The 16,995-nt window shown below is 49.5% G+C and overlaps 1 protein-coding gene across 1 annotated transcript in view; it reads right to left on the minus strand.

The window, feature by feature from the left end:
- Positions 1 to 16,995, minus strand: part of wdpcp (WD repeat containing planar cell polarity effector) — a 70,746-nt gene that overhangs the window by 15,914 nt on the left and 37,837 nt on the right. Inside the window, exons 7-10 of the mRNA XM_076285957.1 lie at positions 16,353 to 16,467; positions 13,718 to 13,854; positions 10,249 to 10,446; positions 4,936 to 5,584 (exon numbers count right to left, since the gene is read on the minus strand). Of these exons, the coding sequence (XP_076142072.1) occupies positions 4,936 to 5,584; positions 10,249 to 10,446; positions 13,718 to 13,854; positions 16,353 to 16,467 (1,099 nt within the window). The remainder of the gene's footprint in view (positions 1 to 4,935; positions 5,585 to 10,248; positions 10,447 to 13,717; positions 13,855 to 16,352; positions 16,468 to 16,995) is intronic.

The following is a 16,995-nucleotide window of genomic DNA, read 5'->3' on the forward strand; positions in this document are numbered from 1 at the left end:
CTGGTTTCTGTGCTCACAGCTATCTTATGCTAATGGTCACTTGCCCTCCAAACTCAAGCCAATTAGGCCCCACACATTCCTCGTCCACTTGGCGGGCACCAAGCTGCCTCCGTCCACTCCCACTGAGACGGTCATCATCCGCCCTGGGCCCTGTAGGTCAGCCGCCTCGCTGATAGCCCTCCTCTCAGCTCCCGTCAGTGCAGAGGGCTATCAGCTAGACGTCATGTGGACGCACTTTCCCCCACACACAGATAGTGAAGGAGAACGCGAGGGGGTTCTCTGGGCAGGGTCAGGCATCGGGGGTAAGTAACTGGCAGAAGATCTTTAAAGGCACTGCACGGCGCCAGATTGGCATCGACGGCCGCATCGATCAGCTCGCTCTGCTTGACAGCATCCTTGCGCTGCAGGCTAAAAGCGCTGGGCTAGAATATACATGGAGTGTTGACAAAGCAGTTGTGGCGTCCATACCATGCACAGAGTATATATATATGTAAACATGGGAGAAGAGCGTGCGATGTCTGGATGAGAGGGCACATGTGATGCCTAGCGTATATGAGAGAGAGCATGTTTTCCACAAAACTTGCATGATAATTTGAAAGGTTCTTTGTTTTCCTCGGTTGCTTGTGTTGTTTTGGCTTTTCACGCAAAGTTCACAGAAAGGCCAGGTGAGATGCTGACATGTGACATTAGCTATGGACTGGACACGTTTTCTGTTTCTCTCATACTCTTTTTCTCCTCTGCGGTCAAATCTCCTGTCAGCCTTCCTCTTCACCCTCGTGTGAGACCCTTCACCTGACACCTGCTGTCTCCCCCACCACCCCACCCCACCCCACCCCACCCCACCCCACCCCACCCCACCCCACCCCACCCCACCCCCTCCCCCGTCATTCTCTTTCTTTATTCCCCACCCACACGTGCCAATCAAAAAAAAAAAAAAATTGAATGTCCGCACACTTGCTCCCGTTTTGCTTTATCTTTTATTTCACCAAGTGAACGTTTTCGAGCTACACGCTCTTCATCAGACTCACCACCCACACGTGCCCCCATACCCATCATCTTCCCCCTTCCTCAATTCTTCTCCATCAACTTCCATTCCGTTCAATTGATAGATAGATAGATAGATACTTTATTGATCCCCAAGGGGAAATTCAATTGTCACCTTTCCTCTCTCACACCGCCTTGCCTTCTCTCCTTCTTTTCCTCCGCCCCTTTCTTTCTCTCTCTCTCTCTCTCTCTCTCTCTCTCTCTCTCTCTCTCTCTCTCTCTGCCGCACGGGGTTTCCGTGACTGTGGCAGACGGCAGTCCGGACCGAGGGCCTGTGATCACAATGAGCAGTAATCACCCGCGGCAGCCGACACCTCCACTGCCGGTACAAGCACAAAAAGAGTGGACTTAATTATTCAGCAGTCCGCTAATCCGCCGGTATTGAATCACCGGCGGCAGAAAGGCAGAATCAATCGGAGCGCCGCTTAACCTTGTTCATTCCTCAACAGGAGCTAAAGCCAGTGAGCTCTCTTCACAAACCGGCCAAAACAAAAGGGGCACGCGCAACTGTCATAATGAAGATCACACACTCACAGTGGCGGACACACACACATACACACGTACACACACACACACACACACACACACACACACACACACACACACACACACACAAACACACAGGCTCTGAATGCTGTCCGCCAGAGCAACCCAGTTTGACAGGGCGTTATTGTTTTTGACCCCCATGATCCTCCCCTCTCTGCTGGTAAATCCACAGGAGAGCCCTGAGTATGTGGCCTCAGCCTAATCTGATACGGGCGGCACCCAGGAGGGTGACCCTGGCCAGGTACGCGTGTCCTCCATCAGCGACGGCGTCACGTGTGAGTGTGGAGAGTGTTTCTTTCTTTGGACAGCCACCATATTGTCTAATTGATTTAGAGGAAATGGTGTGAGTGAGGGGTGGGGAGTGGGGTGGGGAGATGGGTGCGCCCAATTAAAATTACAAGCAGGCAATTAGCAGGCGGCCCAGCCTAAATCCTCTAAAGAGCCCGCTAATGTGGCGAACGCATCAGCTGAGCTTCCCATGGATGGGGTGGGGAGGAGAAAGAAGAAGAAAAATTTGAGCCGTGCGTCACCGTCTGTTCCTGGCTAAGTCTCTTTGGAGACGGAAAAGCAGCATACGCGCAGAGAGAGAGAGAGAGAGAGAGAGAGAGAGAGAGAGAGAGAGAGAGAGAGAGAGAGAGAGGGGCGGATTATCCACAGGAAAAAAATCCCCCCGTTTGCTTTTGGTGACACAAACACAAGGTGCAAAAATCACGCTCAGGACTCCTCGACGTCCTGCAGAGAGCAGCGACTCCAGCACAGTCCATGAGTTGGGGGGAGATAACTCATGACAGAAAGTGTAAGAGCAGCGCTGACAATAACAGGAAGTCAAAATCAAAATAAAATGTGCTTGTGTCAGGGTGGGCATGACATTTCAAAGCCTGATAAGCAAACCAATGGGAAAACTGACAATCAGAAGGTAATTATAATATACTGTACTTCCAGAGATAACAATGACGGCAGGGGGACAATCAAACTGCAGTGATATGTGCAAGCTTTCATGACAAGGACCAGGTTAATGTGTCCCTATCCAGCTCCAGAAAAGTCCTTTGAGGAGAGGGAATGCCCACTTATTTCAAAGCTTTAATAAAATAACAGAACCAGACAGTCTGACAGTTGTTAGACTGCATGAATACAGAAAATCAAGAAGGTATCAAGGTTAGAAGTGTGGAGAGTGTGCTCCTAAGAGCTTGACTGTGCAGCAGCGTCATCACTGTTGGAGTTGTCAGTCCCACCTGTGCCTCTGCACTCCAGGTGTGTGCTTCTACACTCTGAGTAAACAACAACGACGACGACGACAACAACCAATAAACAAAAAATAAACAGGACACCATTTGGCTTTAGGGGCCCAAACTGTTTTGAACACACACTATTTCCCCCTTGGAAGACTACGGTGAAATATTAAGGAATATTCCGACACGCTCATGAGTCGTATCACACACGCTCGGAATAAGAGGAACGTTCTGCACCAAATTAAGCAATTTAGATGATTTTCCAGTCCCATTGGCCTAATGTCGGTGGAAAAAAATGTGGCAGTGAAGACAACAGCAGCTAACATGACGCAACTGTCACGACGAAATATTATAACGCTGTGCTAAATTTGTTTTTGCTTTGATTTCAATGTGCAAATTAGTCTTCCTTTCCTCTCCCCTCTTGTGCTCTCTCCCTCTCTTTCTCTCTCCCTCTCCCTCTCTCTCTCCCTCTTTCTCTCTGCCTTCTCCTAGCGTGGAACCCAGCTGCCCTTCAATATCCCGTCTGCAAACCAGAGCAACTCCAGCAAACGTGTGCCCAGATGAGATAACTGGAGAGGCGGCGGGGGAAAAAAAGGCATCACGAGAGAGGGAGAGAGAGAGAGAGAGAAAGAGAGAGAAAGAGAGAGAAAGAGAGAGAGAGAGAGAGAGAGAGAGGGAGAGAGAGAGAAAGAGAGAGAGAGAGAGGGAGAGATTGGGAGAGAGAGGGGAGAAAAAGAGGCTTCTTCTGGAAAGCTGGAGGCGTGCCAAGGCTTTCTTCCTCCGCTGCTTCTAGCTCACTCTATCATGTAGCGGCCTTAATGAAATGAGTCAATAAATAAAGGAGCAAGCGAAACAAGCAGGCAGACAAACAAACAAACAAACCCAAACGCGCCGCACACCCGTCCCCCTGAATTACCCGTTAACACAGAGATGCACGTTTTCTTTTTTTTCCTTTCTTCATCAAAACCCTGGCACATGATCAGAGGAGAAAGGGGACTATTGTCGTCCTACTGCCTCCCTCCCTTCTCCAATTATTCCTCTCTCTCTCGCTCTCTCTCTCTCTCTCTCTCTCTCTTTCTCTTCTCCTCTCCTTCAAACTTCAGTTGAGCTGCAATGTGTCACATCTTCCTCCAAAGTCACAATTAAACAAGGCTGGCTTGGCAGGTTTTGATTGGCAAACTTTATCTGAGTCCCCCCCGAGGGACGCGCGGCCACTGTAAATGATTTATCGGCAAAAATACATCCCACAATTCTCCTGGAGGCTCTGGCCTCAGGGCAATTATTGAGTGACCTCTACAACTGAGGCTCCTCCCTCTGTGTGACTGCCAAATTAAACTGAACGCGGTGTGTGTGTGTGTGTGTGTATGTGTGTGTGTGTGTATGTGTGTGTGACCGGAGGTATCATTTATCATAGGTGTACGTCAGAGTCCCAGGTACTGAAAATGAACTCATTAAGCTAATTAGCTGAGGTATTAAAGGGGGACTGTTGATCAGTGGCTGCAGTGTTGGTTTGGTGAGCTGGCACCTCCAGAGCAAGCAGTCAGTGGAGGGGAACTGCAGAGGAGCTAAATGAACCGTCCGCACCAGCAGCACACACACCAGCGCCCACTACTCCTGGGAGCCTTCCGGTCAAGCTGAGCCCATCCTGGTAGCACAGCCCCTTCTCCCTCTCTCTCTTATTTTCTCTCTCAGTTACCTTGCTCTCTCGCTCTCTCTTTCCGTCCCTCTTTCTCTCTCTCTCTCTCTCTCTCTCATTTCTCTCACTACTGCTCGTGTCCAATGTCAATCTATTTCTTGCCATCTCTCTGTCCTCCTCATCTGTCAAACAGCTGCTCGCTTCCCTTTGTTCTCTGCACTTCACCTTTTTCCTCCTGGCTTGCTTGCCCATGTGCACACACATACATGCACACACACACACACACACACACAAACCTACTTGTACACGCACACACACACTAGACACACACTCACACACACACAGACACAGACACACACACACAGAAAACACACACACACACACACACACACACAGACACACAGACCCCTACCAGTACCTACACACACACACACACACACACACACACACACACACACACACACACACACACACACTCACCCAGCTTCAGCCTCAGTGCAGCCACAGGTCCTCCATGGAAGCTGAGCAGCAGCAGGTCATGGACCTCCAGCCCCCCGTCCCCCGCCGCCTGACTGCCCCACTGGGCGGCAGCCCACTGCAGCCCCACCAGACCCCCGGGGGCCCTCAGGTGGCGGCACAGCTGGAGGCTAGGGCCTGGGGACCGGCAGGGCTGCTCCTCGTCCAGCAGCCGCAGGGGTAGGGGCGCCAGGCCCAGGTCGAAGCACTGCAGCTCGCCCTGGCCGCCCCCGACCACCAGGAGGGCCCCCGCCGGGTGCCAGGCGCAGAGGCTGGGCAGCATGGGGCAGTGGGCACGCAGCGAGAGTCCGGCGCGGCCCGAGTCGCGCAGCACCAGCGACGAGTCGCTCAGGCCCAGCAGGAGGCGGCTCTCGGAGGGGTCGCGTGCGCAGCTGATTGGCCGGGAGGGGAGGGTCAGCCGCTGGACGGACAGGCGCTGCAGGCGGCCGCGGGCGCTCTCGTAAGTGGCGCTCAGGGCCGTGACCGTGGTGACTGAGGAGTCAGGTCCCGAGGGGGCGTCCGCGGGCACCTCAACCGTCAGCAGCTGGTACGGCTGAGTCAGGCTGAAGCTGCAGTCCAGTGGGTCGCCCTGGGTACGCACACAGCTCAGCACCTGCACACAGAGAGAGAGGGGGAGAGGAGGAGGAGGAGGAGGAGAGAGAGAGAGAGAGAGAGAGAGAGTCAATGGGGAACATAAAATAAATATAGACAAAAAATACATGTGGGACTAAAAAGAGAAAAAATCCAGGACTTCAGAGGGAAGGGGGGTATGAGAGAAGCGAGAGAAAATGAAAGGAAAGTGGGAAAAAAAGAAAGTAAGCTCAATTGAAGGTAAAACATCTGTACAAACAGGGCTAATACAATAGTGTTATAAAGATTCTGTCTATAAACAGCACCTTCAGATCATTCCTCTCACCCACTCCCCATCTCCTGGTCTAATAAATCAAACAGAATCACAAATGCCCTATTGATCAGGCTGCCATGTATATGACATTTTTAAATATCACTTGACGAGACATTTATACATTCTTTCCTCCTGTCGATGGCCGATCGATACAGGGTGAAAAACCCGCTCCCGCTTGGGGGACGCAGTTGTGTGTGAGGGAGGCCGTGACAGGACGCAGTTGTGTGTGAGGGAGGCCGTGACAGGACGCACTGACCGTGGCCGTGGTGGCGAGGCTCGTGGCCGGCCCAGCGTGTAAGACACGTGTAAAGTTAATATTCAGCGTGTGTGCTACATCACTTGCGCAAACAGGGGCACCGTGACAAAAGATATCGCCGCCATGCGCCACCGCTACAATGAGGCATTCTGTAAATTTGTTTGGAGATTTAACCTCTACACACACAGGCTTAAAAAGTCCCTATCGGGAAAAAAGCATTCAGGGCTTTTTTTTTTTTTTTTTTGGTCCCCCCCCCCCCTTTTCTCGCAGTTGCCTGCAGTAATGAGTGTGGTTCATTTCGCCGTGTAGACAGAACGGGGGATCGGGGCTGGCTGGCGCAAAGCTGGGTTTTGTCGGCGAGTGCCAAAAAGGGAGTTAAGCAGGTTGCCTATGGTCTATGTGAGGAAGCAGATGATTTTTTTTTTTTTCCCATAATCCCCAGGGCCGGCTCCTGCTGCTCCCCAGGGGGGCGGCGGAGGGAGAGAGGGAGGGAGTGAGGAGGTGGGGGGAGGGATGGGAAAGGGGAGAGGAGGGGAGGGGAGGGGACAGGAGGGGAGGAGGTGCTGACAGCACAGAGGAGAGATCCGGATCGCTGCCAGCTCTCCACAGTGGCGGGGCCCGCTGAGCCACACCTGCCCCAGCCACGGGCCCCGTCCTCTGGGCTTCAGCCGCAGCTGGCCTGGGCCTTGGCACCAGCAGCCCCCGCCGACCCCGGCGCCCGCTCTCCACGGCCACAGCCACGGCCGCCGGGAGAGGCCAGTTGGATGGCCACAACCCAGGCTCTCTGCTGGGCTTATCCCACTGAGGAGTGGGGCTCTCACTTCAGCAGGGCAGGACAACACACACACACACACACACACACACACACACACACACACACACACACACACACACACACACACACACACACAGAACTTTTACACAGCCTCAGTGTCACACACACCAACAACCAAAATAACCACAAAAAATACAGACAGCAAAAATGACAACAAAAACAAACAAACAAAAAAAAACACAACAAAAAAGGTAACCGTGGCAGCCGTTCGTTAGCTGGCGTCTGTCACAGCACTGTGGGCCATTTTGGGGGTGCCCACCTCTCATCCACCCCCCACCCCCCCTCCCCCAGCCCTCGTTGAAAAGCGCTTTAACATCTTCACAGGGTGATCCTTCTTAAGACCTGCATTGAGAGACGCCTCAAATCCCCACAGCTGTTCCTGAAACAATGAGAGATTCAATTTCACAAAGTGAGCCCAAGACAAACGGCATCTCCACGCACCTCCAGAGCTCAAACGCAGCCAGGGAGAGAGAGAGAGGGAGAAAGAGAGAGAGGGAGAAAGAGAGAGAGAAAGAGAGAAGGAGAGGGAGAGAGAGAGGGAGGGAGAGGGAGAAAGAGAGAGAGAAAGAGAGAAGGAGAGGGAGAGAGAGAGGGAGGGAGAGGGAGGGAGAAAGAGAGAGAGAAAGAGAGAAGGAGAGGGAGAGAGAGAGGGAGGTAACAGCGGTAAGTAGGTCTTTCCTAGTTATTGGTTTCAGTGACTGGTCAAAACTATTCTTCCCTATTCTTCTCCTCTCTTCTCTGAACTCTCTCCTTTTTTCTTAGGGAGGCATGAAAGATAAACCCAGCATCGTCCAGCTGAGTGCCAGCCCTTGTTCACAGCAGTGCCCTTTTTGAGCCAATTTTCCAGCCCACGGAGCAGAGAGAGAGAGAAAGAGAGAGAAGGAGAGAGAGAAAGAGAAGGAGTAAGAGAGTGGGGGAGGAAAAGGAAGAGAGGAGAGAGAGATAAACGAGGAGAGGGTGGTGACTCCTGAATAAGTTTTTTGGTCTCCAGATTGGGGCGCAGATGCGGCTAGCAGCAATCCCGTTGCCTCTGCACAGATACTTGTCAGCCTGGTGTGCCATGAAATCCTGCGCTGGCTCCTGCACATTCTGCCCTTATGCACGACGGAGAGAGAGAGAGAGAGAGAGAGAGAGAGAGAGAGAGAGAGAGAGAGAGAGAGAGAGAGAGAGAGAGAGAGAGAGAGATGGAGGGGGAGATGGCCTACAGACCATAGGCTTACCTCCCCCCCCAACCCCACTTCTAACCCAGTTAGGAAATACAGCAACAACAACAAGAGATTTTGAACTTCAAAATTTCTTTGAAGTTGTGATTTGTTGTGATTACAGTGATAATATGAAATGCTAATAAATATCTTTAGTCTTTTGCAAATGTGGTTATTGAAGTATAATGAGCAAGACGTTTTCCTACAGTGCTCATTTGTGTTGTAAAATGTGTCTGGAAATGTCTCAGCAGTCGCACAACTGGCATCATAAACATACACAGACAACCAAGGGGGATAAGTGTTAGAAGATAGATAACAGGATACGCACACACACACAAAACACACACATATATACACATAAGAGTGAAAATATAAACACACACGAAAACAAACAGACAGACATAAAACAACAACAGCAACAATAACAACATTAAGTTGGAAAAATATGTGCATCTGTTTGCTTTTTTCCATTAAGATTATTAAATTCCAGCAAGAGGGAATCGTTAAAAATGTTAAACTGCTGCATAAACCGGCACACATACCAGTACATATTTTTTTCTTCCAGCGTGCCTTGGCTCTTCTTATCAGTGAGGGGTAAGAATTAAGACCACATAGGGAAATAAATCAGACTTTTAAATGCCAGAGACTTAAGTAGAAAATTGGCTTAGCATGCAGATAGCAAACTTAACAAAAGGAACATATATATGAGCTTGAAGTGATAGAAGTCCCAGCCTTTCTGATGAGCAAAGTGTTTGATTTGCTCCATGGGTCTTACATAAACTGCTAGCTTAATTTCACACTGCGGATCTGAAAATGACAACAAACACTTTAATTAGAAACGATGCAGGCAAGGAGACTTTAATGTTCTTTAAGCAGAAAAGGGGGGAGAAAATGAAAAAAAAAAAAAAATAGGTGAAGGACTAAGATAAATCCAGTGCGGGTTCCAAACCGTCTGAACCGCCCGGCATCCTTGCTTGCTTGCCTGTTTATTTATTTCTTTCCAACCCCCCCCCCCCCCCCACTTCCCCCTGCAGCCCTCCGCGTTTGTTTTCATTATGTGCATATGCAATTGGTAACGCTTCGCTTTCAGTCCTTCTCCATAGCCTCCCTCCCTCCTCTCGCTCTCGTCTTTGCCTCGACTCTTATTTCTTTGCACCTACCACCCCCCACACCACCACCACCACCACCACCACCACCCCCTCCACGCTCCTGAATATTTTGCATGTGTTTAAGAGACGGCGTGCTATCATTTCTTAAGCTGCGCAACTCGGAAAATTTGGGATCGTCTGCTGCGTGCGACATTCCCGCTTCTTTACCAGAGCGGAGGGGTGGCGTCGGATTGAAGGGGAGTGGCGGGGGTGGGTGGGTGGGGTGGCATGGCAGCCATGCTGCCAGTGCACTGTGCCCAAATCACGGCTTAGTTCCCCATCTTTACCAACAAATAAATAAATAAACTGAATGGAATGAAATTGAAACGCCACCCCTGAGATGTCTAAGGCTATGCTACTGTAGGCTACTGCTGAAGCTCTATGGCGGCGAGGAGAGGGGATGGACTGTCACTGCTGTAGGAGAAGACACCAGCAGCATTATGCTTCCTTGACGTCTGCTGCCGTGGAACTCCTGGGAGATCAAAGCCTGCTAGTGTCTAGTCCGTTAAGAGAAAACTCTCTTATGCTTCCCAAAATAACATCATCTCTGTTACCTAAGCTGGAGTCAAGATGACATATATAGCGGAACCACTGCGTGTGCAGTGCTGAAAAAGCCATGGCGTTGCACAAATGGAACTAAAGTTGACACGTGACAACAAAGGGCAGAGAGCATGACTAAAAAATGCAGAGAACACGACTAACAACAAGAACAGGAGGTGAGAGAAGAAGACAGAAAAACAGTGTAGGGGGGCGAGAGACTGGCCTAGCCCCTGATCACTCAAGCATCACTGCAGCATCATTAAAGCCCTTTCCATTATTTAGGAGGTTATGCCCTATTTATTAACTGACCAGTGTGTGTTTACATTTCAGCCCAGTGCTCCCTACCCCGCCCCACACACACACACCCCATGTGTGATGGACCTGGCTCTCACCTTGAGGCCCGCGGGGTCAGAGCAGCTGAGCAGAACCAGGTTGGCCCTGTCGGCCTCGCTGGGGAGCGGAGACCAAGGCCGGGCCTCCTCATCGTTAGGCGCCGGCCACCAGCACACGGCCACGTCCTGCGAGCGACTCAGCCCCACACGCCGGCCCAGGCGCCGACCCGCTCCACTGGGCAGCACCACGCTCGAGACCTGGGGGGGGGGGGGTGTTGGGGTATGGTGTAGGGGCGGAGAGATGAGACATGTAAAATTAAAGAACGAAAACAACAAACAAAACAAAACAAGGGCAAGACGATCAACATACACAAGTGCAGGCTAGGAGGGATCAGAGGTGGGTGTCCAGCTTGGCACAAGAGAAAGACGGAGGGAGGGAGGGAGGGAGGGAGGGAGAGAGAGAGAGAGAGAGAGAGAGAAAGAGAGAGAGAGAGAGAGGGGGTGACAGATAGAGACTTTCTTTCGATTATATAGCGGGGTGTTGCTTTAGTAATAAGGTTTCACGTGTCACTTTTGGGGCATTCAGGGTTTCAGGCTCCCCCTTTTTCAGATAATTCATTTCAATAACCATGTTTGTTCGGCATTTTTTTCTGGTGGCGGGAGGTTGTTTGCCCGCAAATACAGACACGCTCCTACGCACTAAGGGCTGCGGACTGCTCCTGTAATGAGATCTCAAGGTGCCCGGCACAGTTCATCGGGAGAACGGGGCCGTCCAATAACCACCACAACAATAAACAAGACTCATTGTACGTGGGGGAGGGGGGGTGGAGGGGGGGGGGCACAGATAAAACCCCCGACGCAAATGAATGCAGCCTTCCAACTTGAAGGTCTTCTGCTATGACCCCGGTCTTTTATGTGGGGACCACGGAGCTTATTTGCTTTTCTGTAACAAGAGCGATTTCCATACCGCCTTTTATAGCGCTGGGGTTTATCTGCGCCAGTCACAACACAATGGCGTCTTCCCCGCGTGTCAACAGCTCTATCTCGCCATTCCCAGACTCGTGGCTGCCTCGACCCGCCGCCATGTTGGAGATGGTAGGAAAGTGCAGGCATGAGCGAGGGAATGGGGGGGGGGGTGTTTGGTGGTGGGATTCGGGTGGGGAAATGGTGGGTGTCTCGGTGCTGAAAGATCATTTGGCTTTGTGATGGCTGTTTAAAAGCACCAGAGATATAGAGAGGGAGAGAGGGGAGGGAGCGAGAGGAGCTAGGTTTAGATTTCCCCCACCCACATTTCACAGCAATGAGACGGACCAAAATCGCCCCAAAAATATATCAAGAGACGCCAAAAAACACACACACACACACACCACAGAGAGGAGGGGGAGAACACATATCTTCTTTTACTCTCCTCCTCTTCCCAAACACACACACTCACACACACACACACACACACACACACACACACACACACACACACACACACACACACACACACACACACTCCCGTCCCCTCCCCTCCAACTTGCCATCTTGCTGGCGTTTGCTGGTCAGCAATAATCAAACTGCTTTCTGGGGGATTAGACTCAAAGCTTAGCCTACTGGACCAAACACTGGGAGAGGCCAGGGGGGTCCCCTTATCAGCCTTGGGCTTCTGGATCCAGGCGCACTACAGGAGAGATTGCTTTCATATTCCCGTCTGTGCCGCAACAAAGGCCGACAGTAATGCTATAACGCCACGGAGCAATGGGTGTTAAGGGCCCGATGCATTTATGTATTGTATTTAGCACATAATCAGACTCATCCAAATTGTGATCTCACCACTTGGCTCTGGCCATTAATATGGGGTTAATGCTTTCAGGGGATGGAATAAAGCCTCTTCCCTCCATTTTTTAAAAAAATATGTGGACCAAATTTTTGGGGGTGGGGTGGGGATATATAATTATATAAATGAATAAAAGAATGCGCGGAGTAAGAAGGAAAAAAACAGAAGGAAGAAAAGATCACCTCTGTTTTTTTTGTTTTCTTTTTAAAGCTTCTGCCCCAAAAGTGGGGTAGAGGGGCGAACTTGACCCTGCCCCAACCCCCTCCCCCCCCCCCCCCCCTCCAGCACCCCCCTCCCCCAACCTTTGCGTCTCCTCGGCAGAGGCATAAGCTGGGTGAACATCACAGAGTGAAAGAAATCCACGCAATTATAGAGCTACCCCCTCACCCCATCAACGCAGATCCTCCTTTTGGCTTAGAACAGGCGTCCTCCAAAAAACCCCACTGTCTGCCCGCCTGTCTGTCTGCCTGTCTGTCTGTCTGTCTGTCTGTCTGTCTGTCTGTCTGTCTGTCTGTCTGTCTGTCTGTCTGTCTGTCTGCCTGCCTGCCTGTCTGCCTGCCTGCCTCTGGCTCCTTCTTTATACCACACATCTATCACCCTTCTAGCAAGTGGACACAGAGAATATGAGCCACACTGAATTTACATTTCTATGCACTCGTTTTAGTCCAGCACTTCTATCGACAAGCCACCGATAGCAATGTGAATGGGCCGTTTATCTGCACGTCTGCATGCAAGCTCCGTTCAGGGCGAGAAGAAAGATGTTCACCTATCTGACGGGAAGAGTTTACTTCTGGGGGGAAAGGGTTGAGGATCAAATATGGCTGCCGGCTGGATCCGACTCTTCGAGAAGATCAGATATTCAGACGTATTCCCTTATTTATGATTATATCGCTGCTACATTATTAATGTAATCGGTAACTGTGTCAATCAGCCTAACATTGACTACTAGAACATGATATGCTAGGTAATTAAACTCTAGAGCTCTGTGTTTTTGTGAAATGGGTGAGATTTTACTGTTGTTTAGCTCATTGTGTCTCCCATGAATTCTCTTCACGCTTCGAAGACCGTATCTATCAAATCTCAGGACGGCATTAACACACTGGGTCAATCAGCGTGCTCTTAAAAATGAAACACTGTGTAACTGTGGCCTAGAGAATGACAATAGCCTTATCCTCAGAAGCTTATATGGTGCCATGAAGTCAATGTGGATTCCGTACAAATATTTATGATAGAGGGTGTTATTTGACACTGTGAGGAGATCTAAACTTTAAAGTGGGGCTTTCACAAACTCCAAAGCCACTAAAAAACAGTTAAGAGATTTCGACACTTTATTTTTTTCCCGACAGACAAACAGATCATTTGTGGTTATTTACTGACCAGTCCTGCTGCCCCAAGGTGGCCCCCAGGGTGTACAGATGGAGGAGAGGATGCTGGGTAATTGCTGCTGTGTCATTCCCCTGTGGTGAGGCGGGGAAGGTAAGCCCGCTCCTAATCACCACAAAAAGCCAAACAACTAGAGGCACCCCCTGGGTCCTTAAGTGGCTTTAATTGAGTCACCACATATCCCCTATCCACCTATCCTGACCAACAGGTTGTGTGTGTGTGAGTGTGTGTGTGTGTGTGTGTGTGTGTATTGGGGTGAGGCATGGTAACAGTTTGTGTGAGTTTGAAGTGGCAGGCGAGTGGGGGGTTGTGGGTTGTTCTCACCTTAAGCTCTGATGGAGAGAGCTTGTCCACGCGTCGACTGGACTCAGGGGAACCCTGGGTCTTCTTGGCCATGTGAACCAGGCACACCTGGTTCTTTTCCACAAAGGTGAGCAAAAAAAGCTTGTCCGTGATGACAGCTGAAGGACGAGAATAACCAACAAAATAATCTCTTGAATAAAAATGATTAAGAAAGACAGACATAACATAAAACAAGCACAAACCGATTCAATACATTTTAAAAAAAAAGACAACCTTGATAAAGACTGTTTGCAGAAACATCGGTCTTGAATAAATAACTTCAAAAGAGATCAGAGTGTACGGCTACCCTGTCCTTATTCGTAAAAACATAAGACAGAAATATTACAGAAATCAGTCATCAGTCCTCAAGTGCCCCTAGAAGTGGGTAATTTTACCCACAACACCCAGGACTGGCACAGGGGTCCCGACGCTGAACACACCTCAGAAAAAGAGAACGTTTACCAGGAATACAGTTTCCAGCCTGGGGGGCTGTAGCGCTTTCATGCCAAAGAGAGAAAATTGCACTTGATCCAACTAAACTCTTCACAAGCCCGGTGAATGGTGATTAGCAATTAAGCCCACCACCCTTGCAAAAAATAATAATAATCTGTTTATGAAACCAATTAAACAGTGAGAAAAAAATAATACAAACCACTCAGATCGCTACTGCAGTAGCTGGAGAGAATACTTCATCCCCCAAATAAAAAAAAGAAAGACTCAACCGCAATTAGAAATGGAATATGGAGCATTTGTAGCGTAATTATGTATCAAAACAAGCAGCTGTGTGGAGAAACTCATTATTTAATATGCACGTTTATTTTTACTGCCGAGCGATGCTCGAGAACACTGTGGATGACTACTTCATATATCAGTTGTTCAACAGACATTTTTGGAATTGTTGGAATTGTTCAGACTTTGTTTGAATATTTTGTTATTTTGTATGCCGTCTTCAAGTCATTCTAAGTACTACACAGCTGTAGGGAGAAGTATTATTAATGGTTATTAATCACGCCATAGCTTTTCCTGAAAAAAATAAATGATTGAATAAGCATGTGTGCTTTTAAAAGATTACTCCCAACTAAGGCCAAATGCATGTTTCTTTAGCGTTTATCGCTATGGAATTTGCGGATGTCTGCCGTGGTAATCCATCCTAAAATCCCAAATTAACCATTCATGCTACAAAAACAGCTTGGCCCATATGAATAACAGGTGGTTGATCAGGATTACTCAATAGGCTCACCAAAGCAGCTTTAAAATCCACTTAATGCCATCTACTAACGCAACATGTTGACACTGCAGTGTAAAAAGAGCTTATCGAGGACAACATTTAAAGCATTGACAAAATAATAATAAATGCTGTGAGAAATCACTTGAGCACGACAAGTGACGAAACATGATGTAGTCTCCTCACCCTCTTGCCACATGTCAACAGCTTCCAGCAATGCTCTGTATTTACAAAGCAAGGGTCACACAGTTTACTGCTCTACATTGCCCTAATGTAAGTGTCTAAGAAAAACCACATTTCAACTTCATTTCATATCAAATGGATCAGGATGTGTGTGTGTGTGTGTGTGTGTGTGTGTGTGTGTGTGTGTGTGTGTGTGTGTGTGTGTGTGTGTGTGTGAATGAGTGTGTGTGTGCGTCTGTGTGTGTGTGTGTGTGTGTGTGTGTGTGTGTGTGTGTGTGTGTGTGTGTGTGTGTGTGTGTGTGTGTGTGTGTGTGAATGAGTGTGTGTGTGCGTCTGTGTGTGTTTGCGTCTGTGTGTGTGTGTGTGTGTGTGTGTGTAGAGCCTGATTGAGTGGCGTGTCCCGGACCCCCTTCCCTTCCCTCCTCCACCTCCTCCTGCTCCATCCAGGGGCCATCTCGTGGCGGTGAGTGGTGCGGTCAGGCATCAGCGAGCACAGGTTGGCGGCTGGCCTCCGCCGCTGCCTGGCCCAGACTAATTGAACAAGTGACAGATGTGAGCGCAGGCCCGGCAGCCCCGGCCTCAAACAATTACTGCACTAATTAGTGCCTCGGTGGCAGTGAATGGAGGGCCACAGGGGGCCGGCAGGACGGAGGTATAGGGGTAGGGTGTGTGTGTGTGTGTGTGTGTGTGTGTGTGTGTGTGTGTGTGTGTGTGTGCGTGTGTGCGTGTGTGTGCAGGGGAGGGTGCACCGCTAGCTCTCTCAGGTGTCTGGAGACTGACTAGGGCGGACAAGGAGGATGAGGAGGAGGTGGAGGAGGAGGAGGAGGGAGAGGGGGCAGGCAAAGGTAGCAAAACAATAACACTAAAAATAATTAACAGACTTGGGACAGTGTCCATTTCCCTTCCCCTGACAATGATGTAGAACAACCTTCCCACCCAACACACACACATGCTTGCACGCACACATGCACACACACACACACACACACCACTGCCACCACCCATCCCCTACCTCCTCATAAACACACACAGGAACAAAACAGTGGAACAAAAAAAAAAGAAAAACACAAAAGAAAACAACCTTTGTCTGGCTCCTCTGGGAAGGCGTGAAAGAGCGAAGGACAAAAGCCTCACCATCAACTACCTGTGGCCCTGTCGAGACTCCCAGGTGCATGCTGGGAGCCAGGGCAGCGCACTGTGGTGACTTACCGTGGCTGATGGTGTCGGCGGGCAGACGGCCCAGCAGGGCTCGGTCTATGCTTACTCGCTCCAACTGGCCCCCAACCACCGAAAGGGTCACCAGCACCCCTGAACTCAGCAACAGCTGCACACACACACACACACACACACACACAGACACAGACACAGACACACACACACACACACACACACACACACACACACACACACACACACACACACACACACACACACACACACACACACACACACACACACACACACACACACACACACACAAACACACACACACACACACACACATATATATACAAATTCAGAATACACTTAACAATTCTGAATACAATTAACTTATTATTAAAATTATTTTCCACCCTCAGAAAACTGATTTTTTAGGCCTGCTTGTACTTTGTCTATGAACCTGCTACAAGCCAAACATAAACACAATTGATGCATATGAACACAACTTATGTCTAAAACAAATAGCATGGGAACACGTATTGCAGTATGAAGACATGAAAATATTCTCTGATCTGAATGGCATGAATACAAGCAGAAGTACTACATTAGTCTAACATTCTAACATTTACTATCAGTTATTTTTGTAAGGAGTGTGTGTGTCCTGATCTGTCTCTGAACATCCCTGTATCAG

The sequence above is a fragment of the Alosa pseudoharengus genome, unplaced genomic scaffold (genome assembly GCF_046254945.1).
Source record: "Alosa pseudoharengus isolate Yale_2024_CS ecotype anadromous, Long Island Sound unplaced genomic scaffold, YU_APseudo_1.1 YU_APseudo_1.1_scf_15, whole genome shotgun sequence".
NCBI lineage: Eukaryota > Metazoa > Chordata > Actinopteri > Clupeiformes > Clupeidae > Alosa > Alosa pseudoharengus.